General features: G+C 35.2%; 1 protein-coding gene across 3 annotated transcripts in view; it reads right to left on the bottom strand.

The window, feature by feature from the left end:
- Positions 1-2,582: 2,582 nt before the first annotated feature.
- Positions 2,583-22,149, bottom strand: part of fam168a (family with sequence similarity 168 member A) — an 80,724-nt gene continuing 61,157 nt past the window's right edge. For 2 of the 3 annotated variants that reach the window (XM_048169662.1, XM_048169663.1), the window contains 6 exons: positions 19,740-19,820; positions 15,187-15,312; positions 11,118-11,260; positions 8,083-8,257; positions 7,185-7,315; positions 2,583-7,084 (listed from right to left, as the gene is read on the bottom strand). In XM_048169662.1, the coding sequence (XP_048025619.1) occupies positions 7,203-7,315; positions 8,083-8,257; positions 11,118-11,260; positions 15,187-15,312; positions 19,740-19,820 (638 nt within the window). In that variant the 3' untranslated portion in view covers positions 2,583-7,084; positions 7,185-7,202. The remainder of the gene's footprint in view (positions 7,085-7,184; positions 7,316-8,082; positions 8,258-11,117; positions 11,261-15,186; positions 15,313-19,739; positions 19,821-22,149) is intronic. The other variant, XM_048169664.1, reaches the window with a different exon arrangement.

Below are 22,149 nucleotides of genomic sequence, written 5' to 3' on the forward strand. Positions count from 1 at the left end.
ACTGTCCTTACCAGTGCCCGAATTCGTGTACACGATATACTGATTCACGAGCTCGGGAGCTAGGGAACTGATTGAGACACACCTTAAGCCTGTCAACAGGACGTTAACACAGGCACACGCTGAAACGGACACAAAGAGGAGAACAGAGGCGCCAGCAGAGAAAATACTGCACCATGCACAAGCTCACTGCTCGCAAAACATAGGAAGAATAATATAAATATTAAATTGGGGTTGATATGAATGTATCTCTGAAGGGAACTGTCTTCAGACAAGTTTTGATGGCTTTTCCAGCGCAGCGCTGCATTGTGTATAGCTGTAACCATGGAAACGCTATATCACTGCTGTTCCATAAGCGCCACCTACTGTCAGAGAGTGAATTTACATTTCATTCAGTCTGTCTGTTTTGTGCAGGTGTCTTATGTAGCATAATTTCACAAAGCTAAAGTCAGACCATGCTGTTTTTTCTGTTGATCTTGAAATTATACAATCACTTAAATGAAAAACAACTGATCATGCTCATGTTCATAACATCTTTGTTGGAACTGTGATAACAATCCAGTGTTTGCCTCTAATATCAAAGAGCTACACATATTTTTTGAACAAATAAACAACAAATAAATTTGCAACCAGTATCAGAATCGGCCAGTTTGCTTCTATTGGCCATGAAAAATCAAAATAGGTGCATCACTAATAATAATTTAAAAAATAAATAAAGGATTATTTAAAAAATCTAATATTTTTTTTTCTTTGCTGTTTGTTGTTCATATGGTTAATATTAATGCAGCTCTCAGTGCACTAAGGTTAAATATTAGTATAAACATATTTATGCTAGGGATAGTTCACACAAAGTGATGTTTTTTCCCAAACCTGTAAAACTGTAGGTGAGTCAGCTTTGAATATAGGCCTTCTCTCAAGATTATTGGGTAGATCATTTCATTTCATTTCATTTTTTTATATACATTCTAAATGTTACAAACAAACTTTGTTAATAAAACAATTTAAACCACTGTGTCAATTCGACTCTATACACCTATAAAACAACCTATATTATTAACAATATTTTATTGTTGTTATTTAATATTTTATTATCCCTCTGATGCACATCTTTACAAATATAAAAATATAATTTAGGAATGATATATCAGTAGTAATTATATATGGATGTGATGTTAAAAGAAACAAATATTTTCATAATTTATCAAGATATTGAAATTCTTTACCAACACATTGGTTATGTCTAATAAATTGCAGATATATATTTTGTAACTGATGTTAAAAATACAATTTAGTGGAAAACCAAATCCTGGTGGGTAGAGGTCATTTTTATTTACAGGTTGTAAACTTAAAACAGAACATCAAGTTAATATGGTCCTTTGTGTTAAGTATTTCAAAGTATTTAGATTAAGTTACTAAACTTGAGTAATGTAACGAAATACATTCTAAAAGTAACCTTCCCAACCCTGTTCACAATATTCTAATTTTCTGAGATAGTGAATTTGGGATTTTCCTTAGTTGTCAGTTATAATCATCAAAATTAAAAGAAATAAACATTTGAAATATATCAGTCTGTGTGTAATGAATGAATATAATATACAAGTTTCACTTTTTGAATGGAATTAGTGAAATAAATCAACTTTTTGATGATATTCTAATTATATGACCAGCACCTGTAAGTGCACCCCAGAAAACATTATAAAACAATAAACCAACGCAGTTCATGACCCCTTTAATAAATGTTAATGAGCCCGAGAGAGCCCGCCCACACTCTCTTCTGATTGGCTAAAGTTTTTGATTGATTTTATCGCTTCTAATTGTCGCGTCCCATCTAGTGTGGACAGACCAATTGCTCGTCGCTAGAATCTTATCACGTCTGGTTAGGTGTTTAAAGGTTCTTTAATTTAGTTTTAATTTAATTGTATCTTTTTTTTCAATAAATGTTTTATTTTGATGAAATTTTATGAATTAAACAGCATTGGCATACTTTATCACTAGCACACACACACAAAAAGTATTATGTAATCATTTAAGAAACTTTCCTTGCATAGAAGCCTTTTGGCATAAATGGTTCGTAAAATTGAGTTAAAGGGATAGTTCACCCAAAAATGTCTATAGCATTTATTTTTCCTACTATGGTAATCAATGGAGGGCGAGATCTGTTTGGTTAATGATACTGACATTCTTCCAAATATCTTCTTTTGTGTTCAGCAAAATAAAGAAATTCAGACAGGTTTGGAACTTGAGGGGGAGTAAATGATGACAGAATTTTTATTTTTTGGGTGAATTATCCCTTTAAGAACCATAGGGTTCTATAAAGAACCCTATTTAATCTTTTTTCTACTATATACATTTAATAATAATAATCATTGCTATATTTAAATGTCAAATATACAGTTTTTAGTCACATCAAAACTTGTTACTCACCTTGAAGTTTCCTCCTACTAAACATTTATTTAGGGGTAAACCATCTTTTAATAATAATTCAACCAATTGACAATTTAATAAAATGTATTGACCGAACCAAAAAAGAACCTATCAATCATCATCATGATGTTATGTGTGTGTCGGAAAAAAAAATACGGAAAGATTTTTGGAAAGATTTTAATAGTTATTGAATGTTCTACATCTTACAGTAAATATTATACAATTACAAACTTGGCTTAATTATGTCACAGAGATCACTAACTGATCTTCAAAAACAAAAACAAAACAATAAAAAAACCCAAAATAATAAAAACAGTTTTACACTTCATTTCACAAGCCTGATGCGGGTCTCCTTGCTCAAATGGTAGTACAGCACGGTCTGGACGGCACTCGCGAAAACACGTTCGGACCTGCCGGAACCTCGAAGGAATGAGATCTCGATGGTGCCAGAACCGTGCTGTAGTGCGTAATGCATACTATGGGGCAAGGACTCTTTAACACTCACTGAAGGGAGATCAATTCTGGAAGACTTTCCCCTTTTTGCTTTACATTTAGAATGCAAACAACAAAGTCCTATTCACCATATGGGTCAAACATAAATAGCCGTTTTCCTAAACAGTAGCGTGAAATAGCAACCTCTCGTATGTTTGCGTCAAAGCCAATGGTACATATCACAGGTTTTCAGCAAGAGTGTGAAACCAGTGCCACAATTACTTTAGAAATACCTTTACATACTGGTGACGTGACACTGACTTCACTAGAGCTAATAACCCGTTGCATGCATCACGGGCGCTAGTAAACAATCCTTTGATCGATGCCCTGAAACAAAAGAACAGAACAGTGCATGGGTTTGCAATATCGACATCACATGTTCTCAATACGTTAGAAACAGAAAAAAAAACAACAGGAAATCGAAGCCTCGTCCACATCACGCCGAGTGAAAATGACTCAGTTTACGAATGATTCCCAAAAAAACCACCTGATTTCACACAGAAAACGGATCAATCCATTTTAAAATGAGAGAAATACATCAAAATGTATAATGTGTGGTGAGCGGGAAATTATCGGAGTACACTGTAAAAAAGAATTGTTGGTTTAACTTAAAAAAGTAAGTTACCTGGTTGCCTTAAAATATTGAGTTCATTGAAATTAAAAATTTGAGTTAATACAATGAAGGTGACTGATTTAATCAACAGAAACTCAAAATATTATGTTATCTGAACCACATTAATTATCTAAGTTGATTTGACAAAAGAAAAAATGTGATAAATCAGGAAAATATTTTTTTTACAGTGTACTGAAAAAAACTTTCTGATACAACTGTTCAGGATTAAAGGAATAATTCACCCAAAAATAAAAGTTCTGTTATCATTTTGACCTTTTTTTCTTCTTCAGCGGAACATAAAAGATCAAAATGGACGATCTACCCCTTTAAATTCACCATGACCCTGTGTTACATTCCAGAAAATGCAACAGCTTTGCTCTTATCCAATTTCACAAATAGTTCAGTAAGAATTTGTCACCATGATTTTCACTTGTAAAGAACCATTTGTACAATGGAAAGATTCCATGGCTGTTCTTCGTGAAACTATAAAAATCCTTTATTTTAAGAGTGTAGCTACAGATTGCTGAATTCTGTCCCTCCTATCATTGCAACATAAAAAAGAAGAAGAGAAAGCCAGATTGGGGAAATGCATGTAGACGAAGAGGAAACCCTTTGAAGACTTGTGCTCTGAAATGCCTCTCAACCACATGGACTGCATCACTCCACTCCAGATCAACTATAAAGATCTTCTATTTAAGAAAAATGAACATCAATCATTAATTAAAACTTTAAATAACACTTACGTAAAAAGCGCCTAAATTACATGTCAGAGTGGATGGTAACGTCCTCTCATTCTGAATCGACCCTTTATTCGTTTGCAGTGTAAAAGGTCACTCTAGTCCTAGAGTTCAGAGGTCTGACGGATCAATGTTTAATATGTCGACTACAGCGATTAGTTGCATCAATCAAGTCTTGTGATGCAAACTTATGAAAAGACAAAGAAAATATAGTTCACTGCTTGATATAATACTGTATAAGACCAGCTGGAAAAACGAAAGAGTAGGGCAGAGAGGGCATGGAAATGACATCATATGTCATCAAAACAGCTACAGATAAACAGAATGTGCTGTGAATTCATCCAATAATCAACCAATGAGCCTGGTTTGACTAATTTGCATTACTTACTGATGAGGACATCATGCCGATAAAAAAATGCATCATTACACAAATATTACATATACCAAAGGCCTCTTGACTCACTTTACTTGCTTTTGTCAAGAGATTCGCTCTGACTAAAGGCAAATTATTATACTGTAGTATATAATGCAACGAAGTTACAGTAATTTTCAGATGATTCTCACGTAATCCGTCAAGTACATGTCTAGGTATTTTGCGTAAAGAAAATGAAGCCTATTTTTACATTTTTTATGAATTTTTTTATATTATTTTCATTACAATTTCCTTTATATTATTTATGAATCATGATATTTTGCTGTCTTTGTTGATTTTTAACTGAAAAATATCTTTAAAAAGTAAAAATTACAATATTGCAGAGATTCTAATGAGAATCACTATTGAGAATAATGTGAATTAAACAATAATAATAATAAAAACTACAGGACAATTGTTCTGAAAATAAAGCAAAAACAAACAAAAAAAGGCTTCACTTTACTCATGTGAAACATTTCTTTTTTTTTCCTATGGTTTTTTTTTTTTTGTGGGATTCAGACACTCTGCGCCCTCACTCTCTCTCCCTTTACTTAAAACGTCGAAGGGAATGTACTGTAAAGTAAATGTATTATTCAAAGCAATCCATAAGCTGTGATTCAACATGATGCAACCATGCTTTGCAAAGGCATAGTTTCCATCCGATTACACTATACTGCATTCACCCGCATGACACATGCATTACTAGACGTTATTACTTTCACATAAGATCAGAGAATCAGTTCTTCCCACTTTTGAGTGTACTATATATCGAAATAGTGGTTGATCAGCCAAACAAATAACAAAAAGAGAGTGATACTGTTATGTACTGACAATAATATTACTTCCAGAGACATTACCAAGACTAATGGTTTGCAGAGTAAATGCTTGATTTTCTTAATTACATCATTAAATATGAGAGTGTACCGTATAATTGGTTATTAAGTTATGTCTATTTGTCAATGTGCAATGCTTCAGTATGATAACATTTCATAGAATACTTGATATGTCACTTCTGAGTACACTATTCATGGATACAGGCGAGGCCTTGGGATAGGAAATCAAAATTCTCTCATCTCTCTCTAAAAATGCTGTAAATTACAATTAAAAGCCATTCAAGCAGGCCGTTCTTATTATTGCATTGAACAACTCCGTTCCTACGCCTAAAATCTGTGCAACTACAGGCCTAAAGGCCCAAGAATTCACAGAGGACCAGGGGTTAGACCCACTCTAAACCCGGAGCTGATTGGAAATTAATGCTGGAACGCCTTCCCTTCCTTTTTTTATTTATTTATTTTTTTTTTTACATTTTTTTTGCTTTCAGTGCTATTTTCGATGCGATAAAGTCCCTTTGAATTCTGGATGCGATCCTAATCGTTCCGTCAGAGTAGCGTCCGTCCTGTCTGGCCTCAAAGTTGGCACATGTTTTGATCAGGTTCAATGCCACCGGGATGACATCGCAGCCAGAGGCTCCAGCTAAGTGCCACTGATAGTTTTTTTTTCCCCCCTCAATATTCTCCGCGCGCGGATTCGCCGTGAACGCATGCTCGCGTGCCGCCGTGTTCCTTGCGAGAGCACCCATGCGCGCACGTTTATATAAATCGAATATACACGTTATAGTTTAGAAGCTTACGCTATCCTGACACATAAGCTAATAAAGTAACCAGCTCACTCAAACGTTCTCTATTTAGTGAATAACTAAGTTTACTGTATGTACTCTTTATCCTAATGAAGGTTAAACCACGTTTGCACTGCCCTACTAATGATATATTCCTTACAAATCTACATGAACAGCTACAAGCTGGAAGACACCCTTGTTATCGATGATAGAATGAAATGAGGGAGAATTGAATCAGATCAAATCAAATTTCCTTAAAAAAAAATTAACGATTCCAGAGAGTTCTGTGGGAGAATGGGGAAAGCTGAAATGAAACGCCGCTGTAAATAAATAATAATAGTAAAAAAAAAACAAAAAAAACATGAACCCTGTGCTAATATCTAAAGGTTATAAAATTTGGCAGCATAATTGGATGATTATGATCCGAAGAGGTGCTGATATTGCGTCGGTACATTCCTACACACCAGCGTTTATACTGAACACAAAGACAAATCGTTTGAAGAGGCGTGATTGGTCGAAATCATTCTGGAGTTCTTACAGAATTAACTATGGAACAATGAAGAATTAAAATAACCTAATGCAAGAACATCATCCCAAAAAAATGAGAAGAAAAAAAAATTCAAATTAAATAAAAAAGATAAAAAAGCAGCTTTTACAAAAACACGTAAGAATGCATAAAGTGACCCTTGCACTTTTTTCTCTTTTGTTCTTGCAAACAGACGTGGCACCTCCTTGTTGAGCACAGAGCGCCGATGTAAGACTTGAGTAGTTGCATACAATGTTTGACTCCAGATCTGCAATGGAGGGAGAGAAAATGAGAAGAAGTCAGCGACTGCTCTTCACTGGCTGGGTGGAGCCAGGATCAATGTGTCGTGTGGGTAGGCAGGAACTCACATGATTGGCAGGTGGGCTCTACCAGTGAGGTGGCACGTAGCTGTACCCAGGTGTTCCTTGGGGTCGGTATGTTGGCACGGTGACGGGGTGTGCTCCGATCGGAGTGTGCTGAGGGGTGGTCAGCAAGGTTCCTGTAATATAACATATAATATTTATATATATAAACTAAAGGGTGTGCATATATTGTATCTGTAATTAATGTAAATAATAAATTATTAAATAAATATTAATTTAATGTATTTTTATTATACATTTAATTAATTTTATTTAAAAAAATAAAATACATAATTATTTAAATTATAATAATTAATACTCTCTCTCTTTCTCACTATCACACTCTCTCTCTCTCTATATATATATTTTAGGACTGTCAATTTAATGCGTTCATCTTACATTTCAAACAGTTGATTGGTGATGAACATGAAGCAGGGCAACAACTCAATGCGTGATGTACCCTAGAGAAATCAGTTAGAATGCCCCTAAAATTCAAGATATCAGGGCAAAAATGCCTCTGTATGATTTTTGTCTCATATTTATATCATATGATAGGCTATAGTTATGCAATATCACACAAGTAATGAGCATAATATCAGTGTTGTTTGATACAGCACAAGTGCAAATGTGAAAAATTATTATATACAACAGTTCAATAAATAGAAATTAATATTGTGTTATATTTTAGACACAATATTGTATATTTTATTATTGTTTCAATTTTGCCAACAAAAATATTGCCTGTAAAGCCAGAGCAGAACTATTGTGCGTCTCTGAGCAACATACATCGGGATTTTGAATAAATAATCTATATTAGGGCTGTCAAAAGATTACTATTATATATATATATATTGTTTATATCATTTCTTAGCTTCAACAATATTATCACTTTTGAGCTTCTCACCGGCAGACATGGCCATCGTTGTTCCGGCCACCATGCCCATGGCCACACCGTTGGAGCGGGGCGCGGGTACAGGAGCGGGGTAGATGGCGGAGGGGATGCTGTTGGGCTGGACCACGGTGGTGTGGTGGATTACATGGGGCTGGGCGGCGTACACTGGCTGTGTGTAATAAGCACCCTGAGAAGAAGATAAACTCAAATTATAATGCAATTGTTACAAGTAGCTAAAAGGTTGTATTTCAAAACCAGTAAGGTGTGATCCATTGTATTGCATAGTGGGTGTTATGGGATCCCAATAGTCTTGGTTGCAAATAAAGGATAAAAGCTCTAAGCTGGATAAAATACATCAAACAAACAAAAAGTACTGTGGTGGTGCAGTGGTATAGCGATGTATCAGATCCTAATACCACATCACTATAATATTTACCATAGGGATGCACCAATACCACTTTTTCCGATACTGATACTTTCAGTTTTGGTACTTCCCGATACTGATCCCTGTATATTCATTGCATTTGCAATTTTTTAAAAATATTGGGTAGAGAAACCAAAAAAATATGAATCAAATTAATTGGCTTAATTTGTTCAGCAAACAGATATGTTATGTTCCTTTTGCCTGTTAAATGTATTGTAGGAGCTTTTGTTACTTTCACTGTTCATCATATTGCTTTATCATATTTTATCTTTCACAGGGCTCAACGCCAAGGATTTTTTTTCTACTGGCCTGGTTGTGATAGTGGTTCCAATTTTTAGATACCAGACAGTAAAACATCACAATTTTCAGGCACAGAAATTGAATAAAGAAATCAAAATAAAACACTGCATAGTCTTCACTGTATAAATTAAATATAGATTAATCCTTATCAAAGTTACAAAAGTTGTTCAGTCAAGAGCAGTGGGTGATTTTCTTTTTGTCTTTTGTTGTTAGATGAACATTAATGTGTCATGAAATCCCCCCTGTTTTAGCCTGGTTGTTCACACCTCAGAGTAGAAAAAGTCTCTAGAAATGGGCATGTAAAGCTGTGGAAAAGTGGGAGAGTAGAAGGAGGGGAAAGAGGAGAAAACAACCAATAAAACACAGATCTGTAACACTCATTATACAGACACATGAATATTAAAATATGACCATGGAGAAAAAAGTTGAGGGCACCTTGATGCATTTTAAAAATATAACCCTATATGACAAACTCCCAAAAACGAGGGAGAAACGCAGAAAAACATTTAAAAGGTCTAAGGATATTTTCATTACTTTTATGAGCACTACAGACTCTGAACAACACAGAAGGAATAGTTACTTTTACGACAAGCCAGTTATGCTTTTTTCTTAAAGGTGCCCAAGAACGTTCTTTCACAAGATGTAATATAAGTCTAAGGTGTCTCCTGAATGTGTCTGTGAAGTTTCAGCTCAAAATACCCCATATATTTTTTTAAATAAATTTTTTTAACTGCCTATTTTGGGGCATCATTAACAATGCACTGATTTACACAAGGCGCCGCCCCCTTAAATCGCGTGCTCCCTGCCACACCAGCTGTCGACTATATTACAGCGCATTTACAAAGTTCACACAGCTAATATAACCCTCAAATTGATCTTTACAAGATGTTCGTCATGCATGCTGCATGCATGCTTCGAATTATGTGAGTAAAGTATTTTTTTGGATGTTAAAGTTTTATTCTGAGTGAATTTGAGGCTGTCCTCCATGGCTAACGGCTAATGCTACACTGTTGGAGAGATTTATAAAGAATGAAGTTGTGTTTATGAATTATACAGACTGCAAGTGTTTAAAAAATGAAAATAGCGACGGCTCTTGTCTCCGTGAATACAGTAAGAAACGATGGTAACTTTAACCTCATTTAACAGTACATTAGCAACATGCTAACGAAACTTTTAGAAAGACAATTTACAAATATCAGTAAAAATATAATGCTATCATGGATTATGTCAGTTATTATTGCTCCATCTGCCATTTTTCGCTATTGTTCTTGCTTGCTTGCCTAGTCTGATGATTCGGCTGTGTGCAGCTCCAGACGTTAACTGGCTGACCTTGTCTAATGCCTTTTATAATGTTGGGAACATCATGGGCTGGCATTATGCAAATATTGGGGTGTACACCCCGACTGTTACGTAACAGTTGGTGTTATGTTGAGATTCGCCTGTTCTTCGGAGGTCGTTTAAACAAATGAGATTTATATAAGGAGGAGGAAACAATGGGGTTTGAGACTCACTGTATGTCATTTCCATGTACTGAACTCTTGTTATTTAACTATGCCAAGGCAAATTCAATTTTTGAATCAAGGGCACCTTTAAGTTGACTATGGAAGCTGTAGGACGTTGGCTTACTTTCTTCATAAGTTGAATACGGAAGACGGTTTGGCAAAAGCTAGATATTCTACTTTATAACTTGTTAAATATGAATATTTTTCTTACACAAATGCATCACTTCACTTCAGAAGGCCTTTATTAACCCCCCTGAGCCATGTGGAATACATTTATGATGGATGGATGCACTTTCTTGAGCTTGTGAACCCGTTCACTGCCATTATTAAGCTTGGATGCATCAGGATATTTATTAATATAACTCCGATTGTGTTCATCAGGAAGAAAGTTATATACACCTAGGATGGCTTGAGGGTGAGTAAAGCTTGGGGTAATTTTAATTTTAAAGTGAACTAATCCTTTAACTTTTAGAAAAAAATGTTAAAATTGCAGCATTACTGACATAAGTAATTTATAACAATACTTGAACAGCTATGGGCTGACAAGCTAAAAAGTCATTTCAGGACAAGCAAAGTTGTATTAGATTATAAAACCATTTTTTTCCTGATAAATATTGCAGATAAGATGAGAAGGGTCAAGTTTGATTTCTCTCTTGAAACTAATTATTAAAAACACCACAAAACATTATGCTTATCATGGATGATGGTGGTTTTCCAGCTTGCTGCGTGTTAGTCCTCACTTTTATATTTATAGTGCCTTGCTCAATAGATATTGTTTCAAAGCAACTTCTCAATATTCACAGTACAGAACAAGGTCTTACCTGAGCATAGAGGTTCTGCTGGGGATAGGCACTTCTAATAGGGTACATGGCCGTCTGGTAGGGGTTAGGGGACGGGGAATAGGGAGGAGGGGCTCCATTGGTCTGAGTAGGGGGGACTTTATAAGGCGTTCCTGCAGTGTATCCTGAAACAGAGACGGAAAGAGATTGTTAGGTCTGATAGGCATCTGGCACACAACAATCGAATATAATACATATTAATTCTATAAGATATTCCTTCACACACGTCCATGTGCTCTGGCTGGATTTCCAAAACCCCCATGTCGCCACCTTCTGGTGAGCAACAGTAAAGCACACAAGAAGTGTAAGGAGGGAGTGCGCCAAACTAAACTAAAGCACACATGAAGTGCAAACACTCACACACCCTTTCAAGGCAGAGATTTTACACATTAAACAACCAAGCACACACACCGACACCTTCTCTTTTTTCCACACACACCATCTGTCAGGCTTTTTATTTGCCAGCAATTTATTGGAGGACTGTTGACAACAAAGTAGTAGCAAAAAGCACAAGAAAGTGAATTCAGCTGCACAAACGGAAGTCAAGAATACATTGCTTGAGGCGTTATTAGTTACACAACACACCAATAGATTACCTACATACCAAAGACATGCTATCAGTCATTACTTCACATTTGACAAACCACTGATGCAACAAACCAGATTCAACTGTCTTTAGTCTAGCTTAGCCACTCCTGTCTAATTCAATCCCACAACACAATTTTATGCAATCTCAATTCCAAAAGCTCTGCTGTCTACGGTGAGAATGAAACCTTAGATCTCGAGCAATGTGAGATTTTACCTGTCACAAACCCTAGTGAGCTGCTTACCTAGACAGTATTTTAAGGCACACTCTGACACAAAGGCGTACAAAAGAAAATGTTGCATTTCAGGGTTATTATTGTTAAAACCATAAAAACACACATTCATTACTTGAAATGCTAACTGACATAAGCTATATATATATATATATATATATATATATATATATATATATATATATAGCAGTGCAGTCCATCCAGGATTTCGCGATTCTGCGATCGCTGAGTTTATCGCAAAATCAAGTAAACTCCGCAGTAATCTGAGGATCTTGCATTTTTTCTTAATTGCAGCAGATTTTGGGCTTAGACACGTCCCGTGATGTCATCGCAACATGCATTTAGTCAACTCGTTTGAGCTTCGCAGCACGGACCAATAATAGACAACTGCGTCACGACTGGAGTTCAGGGCAGCGGGCCTATCTCGATCACACAACAACCGCTTGAATTAATTAGAATTTATAGAATTATAGAAATGAATAGAATTAGTTTCATCGCTGTGAAATCTTGCGAGAAGCGTTCGCATTTGTCGCAGTATTCTCTGTTAAACTACAGATATCAGATCAAACGGTGATATGATCTGATATGATATCTGATATTTGATCTGATATCTGTGGTTTAACAGAGAATTCTGCGAAGAATTTAACCTAAATGCTTCTCACAAGATTTCACAGCGATGTTATCAATTCTGCGGTGAATTCAAGCGGTTTCTTCTCAGCGCACTTGTAATCTGGAAACCATGAGAAACATTGAGACGCTAACAGAAATAACTTGTGGCAGAAATGGTCTAATGTTTTCGACTGCTTTTAAGTGCTTCACACAACCTTTCCCAGCACTTCAAAGCTTTCAATATTGCCCAGTTTGAGTGTTATTTTAATGTGATGTCCAAAACATTATTTGTTCATACTTCATAGTTTGTCCCCATTTGTAAAACTAAAGGTTTCACGATGTAGGAAAGCAAACACTTATTTAGAAATAAAAAAGAATAAATTACCACTGTACTAGATGCTGCAGAGGAGCACTTATTGGTTTATAAGCCATTTCCACACCCTAGTATATATTTTTAATATTTATTAATAATAAAATAAAAGTTAATTAGTTTTTTAAGTATTATCTGCATCTCAACTCAAGCTCAGTGCTTTTCTGTCAGTCCTCACAGCACTGCCAAATAAGGGGCTGGTGCCACCTTACAACTTAAAGGGTTAGTTCACCCAAAATTGAAAATTCTGTCATTAATTACTCACCCTCATGCCGTTCAACACCTGTAAGACCTTCGTTCATCTTCAGAACAAAAATTAGGATATTTTTGATAAAAACTGATGGCTCAGTGAGGCGTCCATTGACAGCAAGTTAATTAACACTTTTCAGTGCCCAGAAAGCCCAGACATATTTAAAACAGTTCATGTGAAAACAAAATAACGACTTTATTAAACAATATCTAGTGATGAGCGATTCCAAAACACTGCTTCATGAAGCTTCGCAGCTTTCCGAATCTTTTGTTTCAAATCAGTAGTTCGGAGCATGTATCAAACTGCCAAAGTCACGTGATTTCAGTAAATGAGGCTTCGTTACGTCATAAGTGTTTCTAAACTTTTCGAAATTTCAATGTTTCACCACTGACGGCGATGATCTCTGTGAAACCATGAAAACATTCTGTAAATATTGCCACAAATTTTGAGAAAAGCCACCGCAAATTCAGTCATTTTCGGCTGCAAAAATCAGAAAAAAGTCCCGTGAAATCCTGGAAGGACTGATATTGCATGATGTTGCACAAAGCGAGAGAAATGTCAATTTCTGTCAATCTATTTATATAAAAATAATATAAATCTAATTAAAATCATTTTATGTGCTAATGTCAAATTTTACTGAAAAGAAAAAGTAATGAATCGAGTCTCCAGAGCGCTTTATGTCAGTTGCTGCCCATGTAGAGTGTTATAAATCTAAATCAAAATAAAATTGTCATGTGATCAACTAAGGACAAAAAAAAAAGAAAACCTGTTTCATTATTATTTAAATTATTAAAATGTATTCAGTCAAAGAAATATATTACTATTGCAATAATACCATTGTACTGTAAAAAATTAAAATAATTATTTTTTTATTATAATAATAATCAAAATAATCAAAATTCAAAATAATAAATGCAGCAATGTTTCCTTGGATTTACAGAATTCACATAGATCTTACTATATATGGGAAAATCAGATCTTTGATCAAATAAAAATATTTAAAAATAAAATAAAAAGGTTCCATTTTCACTTAGGATGCTGCCTTATAAGGTAGCTACCTATGTATGCAGTAGGCAGAAGTGCAGCTCACTAGGTTTTAGAACAGAGCTTATTGTAAAGTTTGTTTACACAGCATGAGTGGAAGTCATTATGTGATCGAATCCTGCAGGACCAAAACTGTGTGTGTGTGTGTGTGTGTGTGTGTGTATATACGCGCTCTGGGGAAACGGAACAATGAGAATAAGGGCTGGACTCTATAGCTATGTTCACACTGTCAGTCCAAATCCGATTATATGTGTATCCAGCTGGAATGAGATCTAAATTATTGACTGTCCACACTGTGCATCTCAACTATTCAGATCTGATTTGTCTGATGCTCTTATGTTTTCCAGAATATCTGCATTAGTTTCTATGGTGTTACGTTGCCCGATATACGCCAAAAACAGCAATGTGGAGGGGTTTGCAATACAGATGTTGTCTTATTTATATGAAACTGACAATGTGTAGCTGTGCAGAAACACAGGAGGCTGGCATGCGTGGCCTTATTCCGTGCTGTCATCTCTGCCAGTCTTCAACATGTCACCATTGTGTAGTAATTTTCCACTCGACCGGCACTTTGCAACAACACAACCTTGTTTCAGCAGCGACTTTCAGCATGTTTGATATAACAACGTCCGACATGTTTACGTTTTTCGTGGCGTGATAAAGTGACATAAACCACACAAAATCCGATTTGAGCGGACTGAAACGTATTTCCAGAAATGCGATTTGAACAGAATTTCAAACCACGTATGACTGTAGCTGAAAACGGATTTGTAAAAATAGCATTTCATGTGATTTGTTGCTGTTTCACACGTCCTAAATATAATCAGATTCCAATTGGATATATACAAAAAACAGATTTGGACTGACTGTCTGAACGCGGTAAAAGGGTGTGTGTTTGTGTGTTATAGAGTAACAGGGGAACACACAGCAGTTACAGTAGAGTATAGTAATCATATTTACTGAATGCTGTAGATGAGGCCTGGTACTGCCTGCTCTCTGAGCCAGCGTCCACGGCCAGGTCATAGGAGCCTTCTCCGGGCCCCGGAGCAGATGCCGTCTGGGGCCAGGCCTGCTTCACCAGCAGCACTGTCCCAAACAAACACAACACAAGAAGGGTTACATATGCGTCAGGACTGTCGCCACATCTTAATCTCCAAAACGGTGCCCTGACTATCCTCTCCTCCTCTCGTTGTCCCTCTGGATCCTTGTATTAACAGACCGCAAAAGTGGGCTTCCAGAAGTAAAAATACTTCTCAAAAACAAAAAAACAAAAAAAAGAGATAGATCTACCATAGAAACCATTGATTTCAAAATTATTTAATTGCCTACACTTCCCAAAATTATGAAGCAAGAAGTTGCTGAATTTATCATGGAAATCTTCACAGTGGTCAGTTTTTCTGGTCAAAGAAGCTAATATTACCAACCTAGGTATCTAGTTACCTAATATGGTTGCATAAAAGACACTAAATGCGCTCTATTTGGCATTGAAATGCTTCTCTAACAGTAATAAATGCAGTTCAAGCAGTAACACATGCACCTCTAAGTAGAATAAAAATCAAAACAGAAACAACAAAAAAAAATTTCTATATATTTCTCTATTCAACAAAATTAAACTAGAAAACTATTAGCTACTAAAATGTCTTTACGGAGAAAGTTGGCTGTGAAACTGCTTGCATAGTTCCTCATTTGAAAGTCATTTTGGATAAAAGCCTAAAATAAATGTAAAATGTAAATGTATTGTAAACAAAAACTCTGGGTTTGCAATTGGATGGTTCAATTCCCATTAAACTGAACAACAGTGAATATCAATACATCCCACTCAATAGCTATGTTCAAAATTAAAATACTAGGTTACTGCATACTGAACACTACAGAGTATGCACTGTATACTACCTAATATTTGATGAAAATAGTACATAAAACAATATGCATTATTCATTGATAGACGTGTTGTTACATAACATATGAGTGGTGTCATTTTCATCTTGGATATTAAAATGATTATTTTCTATAATTACCTCCATTTTGTGTATTTGGCAGTAAAATCTTAAAGGTATAGTTCAACTAAAAATGAAAATTCAGTCATCATTTACTCCCTCTCAAATTGTTCCAAACCTGTTTAAATTTCTTTGTTCTGCTGAACACAAAGAAAGATATTTGAAAGAATGTTTGTAATCAAGCAGATCTCGCCCCCCATTGACTACCATAGTATTTTTCCCCCTACAATGGTAGTCAATGGGGGGCAAGATCTGCTTGGTTAAAAGCATTCTTCCTTTGTGTACAGCAGAACAAAGAAATTTAAACAGGTTTGGAACAACTTGAGGGGGAGTAAATGATGACAGAATTTTCATTTTCGGATGAACTATCCCTTTTAAGTGACATATCGCGATTGGAATTATGGATTACAATAGAAGAGACTGGAAAACTCTCATATATTGCAGTTATGTCAGAACGGTTATTTTGCACTTCATCCAGTTTTGTGTAAAATGTCTTAATTTTGGCAGTTAAAAATGAATGAAGAGGGACATGTTAAAATAAAATCATGGTTGGTAACTTGTCATTCATTAGACTAGAAATGGAAGATTAAGTGCATTGCATTGTCAGCTACTCAATGCAGTGTGCTACAAACGTACTCTATGCTGCACATTTTGGTGAATGTAGTAGGTCATATGTGGATTCAATGCATACAAAAAACTGCATACTGTTCACGCTATATATAATGCAAAAAAATATCATTAGTAATATAGCAAGATGCTAATCCATAATGACTAATGTACGTGTTGGCATAGAGGTTAAATATCTAAACGTGCACTACTGCCCTTAAGAACGCCACCTAACCCTGGATTTCTCCAGGAGGACTGTCCCTGTAATAAGACGTAAATGACGTCAGATAAACAGATCAGTGAAATGATTTAATAGTATTTAATTGCAAGTCTTCCTAATGAAGCAATCCTTTCAGAGCCACAAGGGGGCGATGGTGCAAACTCATGAGATGTTACCAATCACAAGAGAGCACAGAGGGACAAAGAGAAAGAGAGACTGCTGGAATCACACAATGGCATCAGTGCCGCATAGACACCTCACACATGACATCACTGCAGCGGTTCAGTGCTGCGCTTTATGCACTTTATGTGATTCAGATAATTATTATGATAACTATAATACTTATAATGATGAAATTATGATACAGTAGTCTACAATATCCATACATGGAATATAGCCTATATGTAGAGGTTTACAGATAATGGAATAAGGTGATATTGATAACGAAAATATGGCTGAAAACCTATTAGTCGCAGATAGTAAATCGTTTAAAATAGTAAGATAGTAAATAGTTTAAAATCAATAATATGAATGAAAATGTTCCACTAGAAAATTAACAATGACTTGAAACTTATAGCTATTAAAATAGACATATAGCCAAGCTTTATCACTACCAAGACTTTTATTATTCTTTTAATTTTATTATATGAAACATATAGATAATGTACAGGAAATTGAGAAAGAAATCAAATGAATGTTTTTTTAAATGCAATTTCAAATGCCATTGTTTATAGGTCGATCAATTTTGTCGATACTGTTAAATAAAACTGGAAAAAATGGCCGGTAAAAGATCGATGATAACTAAAATCAATAATATAAATGAAAACTTTCCAATTAATGTAAAATAGTGCTAACCTTTATTAGATATTTAACGACTTGGCCATGAGAATATTTTGTAATTATTAAAATAAATTAAAATACATAAAATATTGCTAAACTAGTCATGACTACTGACACACTGACATTATTTTTCCTTAATATCATATGGAATATATCAAAAATAAAGTTTAAGAAATGGAGAGAGAAAAAAGGGTCAGAAATAAAATCAATGTCTTTTTAAATGTATTTTTCAAATATCATCGTATGTAAATAATAAGGTATGAACTACAAACAAAGTACAACAGCCAACATTTTTCCAATCAAGAGATATTTTTTCACTGTTTGGAGCATTTTAAACTGAAAGACATCAGCTGTAGTTGTCTAAATCAGTGGTTCTCAACTGGTTTTGCTTCAGGACCCAGATTTTAGATTGGACATCAAGTGCCGACCCAACACCGGGCCAAAACTGTTATCAACACAAAGTCTGATGGTAGCCAGTTATTCATTGCATAAAACACACTGTAGTCTGCGTAAACCTTGTCCTCATTTTTGATCTGCCCATTTAGCATCTGCCTAATTTGACTACCTTTTACCAAATGATGAATTTGCACCAAGACATTATAGTTGGATATTTGATGTCAACAACAAAATTGACAGGAATTCCCGTTTAAAAGCAGATAATTTGCTATCTCAACTATGCTCAATTATCATTTAGTTATGTTTTTATTCTTTGTATTTAACATTTGATAACCCATGGTCTAAATGCATGTCTTATCACACAGACTATTTTTGTAGCATGTATTTATAATAGTATTTTTAATAAAAAGAAAAATTTTTGAGGTCAACATGCTTTTCATGAAGATATTGGGCGAAAAGCACAGGAACTTGTGGAGAAAGCGTAACATTGTGTGAAAATAGTGCTAGTCAACCAAAACTACCATTTACTGGTATCTAAGATAATATCCAAGCAATAATGTCTGATCTAAGAAACAGCCTGTATAAGCATGTAAGATTGGCAGGTGGAATGTCATATCCTAACATTACAGAGGAAATTATACAGAAAAATCAAATCTGTTCACGGCGGCACTGATCATATTGATCATATCACAGACCTCACAAACCAACTCCACTAGTGCACCATTTACATCCTGATCCAAAATGAGATCCAAAAATGTCTGCTTACAGCACAAATCCAGTTTTTTTTTTTTTTTTTAACAAAACAGTGTTAAACACCATGCTTCAAGTTGAGTCACACATAGCTGACTCAAACAAGCCTGTTAACACAAGACTAGTGGGAAATTATCTGCACTTAAAGTCAACCTTCTTCACATAACTCCTCCTCACTGCATCTGGTTTCTCTCGAGACTGAATTTCACACTCAAATTATGCAGATGCACTACTGAAAACAGCTACTAAAATATCATTATTCGCATATAACTTGCCGGATCGAGACGCAAACAGATTTATTGACCAAAATCATTTCGGGGAACTGCTCATTAATGAACAAAACACAATTAGTTGCCTCATACATCAGTCACTTTCAAGTAGCACAGTTATATCAATACAAATAAAGCCAATTTTCTAATCATTATGAAGATTTATTGTATATAATGAGTCAGAGCATTATGTCACTAGTTGGAACCAGCACTATATAACCGTAATATGCTGTTTAATTGTTCAATTCCAGGCCAGCATCATCAAAATGAGGCTAGACAGTATAATGCATTAGGATGTGTATGTGTTTGTGAATACTGCATGTGTTTCATTAGTGTTAATGAATGTTTGGTCTCATATATTTTTGCTAATGTAAATGTGTATTACGGCATATTCACTGGAAAGTATGGAGGGTGTGTGTGAGTACGTGTACACACCTGGTGGGTATCCTGGGCTACCTGTCTGATAAAGGTTGGCTGTGTAAGTCGGGGCAGTCGTAGGATAACCTCCGGGATAACCTGTACACATGCAAAGAGACAAGAGTTTAAAAAAAAAATACACTAAAAATGCTCATAATCAACATTAGCAATTAATTGAATTGAATCTGCACTGGTCAATAGCACATATTACTGATCTGTGTCAGAATTGCCAACATTTAAACAATTTCTAATAAATAAGATAAACAATTTTACTTTAATTATAGAAGAAAACATTTTTTAGTCTCTTTTGGTCACCAAAGCTGCATTTATTTGATCAAAAATACAGTAAAAACAGTAATATTCTGAAATATTATTACAATTTAAAGTAGCAAAGCTGAATTTTCAGCATCATCACTCCAGTCTTCAGTGTCACATGATCCTTCAGAAATCATTCTAATATGTTGATTTGGTGCTCAAGAAACATTTCTTACTATTATCGATGTTAAAAACAGTTCTGCTGCTTAAAGGATTAGTTCACTTTCAAATTAAAATTTCCTGATAATTTACTCACCCCCATGTCATCCAAGATGTTCATGTCTTTCTTTCTTCAGTCGAAAAGAAATGGTTCAATGGTTGAAGGTCAAAATTACAGTTTCATTATTACTGCGCTTCACTGGTTATAGTTTGAACTAAATGTTATTTAATTGTACTAGCATATTATATATAAGAATTTAGTTCAAACTTTGACCTGTGGAGGGCAGTAATACACTTAGCAGCGTCTACACTGCTGGAATTCAAATAGAGAAGAAGAAGATAGCTAGTTCATGATGAGCATTTATGGTTAAACGTATACAATTTTAAAAAAAATTAGAAAATGAGCGATGGTTTCTCTAGATAAGACCCTTATTTCTCATCTGGGATTGCTGTAAACTGTAATTTTGACCTTCAAACGTTTGGGCTCCATTGAAGTCCACTATATGGAGAAAAATCCTGGAATGTTTTCATCAAAAACCTTAATTTCTTTTCGACTGAAGAAAGAAAGACATGAACATCTTGGATGACATGGTGGTGAGTAAATTATCAGGAAATTTTCATTTGAAAGTGAACTAATCCTTTAAACAGCAGAACTGTTTTTAACATTGATAATAGTAAGAAATGTTTCTTGAGCACCAAATCAACATACAAGAAGAGGAGTTCACACACACATAATAAGAAAATATTTCTTACAAATACTTTATTTAGAGACCAGATGCAAAGACAATACGACACTGATGATGTGAATCAAAAAGGTTTTGTCTTTGCATTTGGCCTCTAAATAAAGTATTTGTTTGTAAGAAATCTTTTACTATTATGTGTGCGAACTCCTCTTCTTGTTGAGCTTTGGATAAGATTATAAAATAAATCAATAGCTAAATATCTATATAGGCTTTAGGACATAATTTGGCTCCATTCTCACATTGAATGCCCACTTTTCACAAATCAATCCATTCCCAATTGGATAAAATCCAGTCCTGTCCAACATTTTTCAAGCTGAATATCCTGTTTCACTCAGCAATACAATAAATTAGAAAAGTAACTTTCTTTTTTCAGAGAGTCACCAGAACATAAATGAATGAAAGCAAATGCAGATTCATTTCTGTAAAAGGCTATTCATTTTTCCAAATATACTGATTCAAATCAGTCTCTGTAACCTGTGAAAACATAGGAAAGGAGAGCCAGGCGAGCTCTTTATTGAACAGGATGAGCACAGATGGCCTCCATTACGACACGTCTGTCTCAATAAGACACAGTCGGATGAGTGTGAAACCCAGTGCATCGCTCCATACTGAACAACACGGGCTGTCAGACGTACAAGGCATCATGGGACGGGCGTATCCAGGTCTGAACAGCTCGCTGCAAGGAATGCATTATATCAACACTGGAGGAAGCAGGAGAAATACTGCCGTTCAATTTGTTACACTCATAAGAGTGGGCCTGTGAGGACCTGCTTGATCGTGTTCACCCACAAATGACAATTCTGCCATCATCTACTCACCCTTATACATGTCTATTTGTACATAAAAGGAGATATTTAGAAGAATGCACAGGCTATTTTTTTCTCTGTTCAAACCTGGCATGTACATAAGCAAGAAGCTCAAAGTAGAAGAGTGTTGTGAGAAAGAGATCGAGTGCACGAGTTTATTAACTGCATTCAGTTTTAGCATTTTTCGTCAGGTCAGTCCTATGTTAATAATAAAAAATCAGTTTGAATGTCCGATGCATTATCTTGTCCTTTTAACATTTAAGGGATTTTCTGTGACTGACAGCGCAAGTCAAAGCATTTGTCAGTTGCGTCTTGTTCCATGTTCAATGATTCGCTACTGACTGACACACCTCAAGTCTGCACAGTCTTTGCCACCATCTAATGGCGTAAAAATGTAACTTCTGT

This window comes from Megalobrama amblycephala, linkage group LG19, assembly GCF_018812025.1.
Source record: "Megalobrama amblycephala isolate DHTTF-2021 linkage group LG19, ASM1881202v1, whole genome shotgun sequence".
Lineage (NCBI taxonomy): Eukaryota > Metazoa > Chordata > Actinopteri > Cypriniformes > Xenocyprididae > Megalobrama > Megalobrama amblycephala.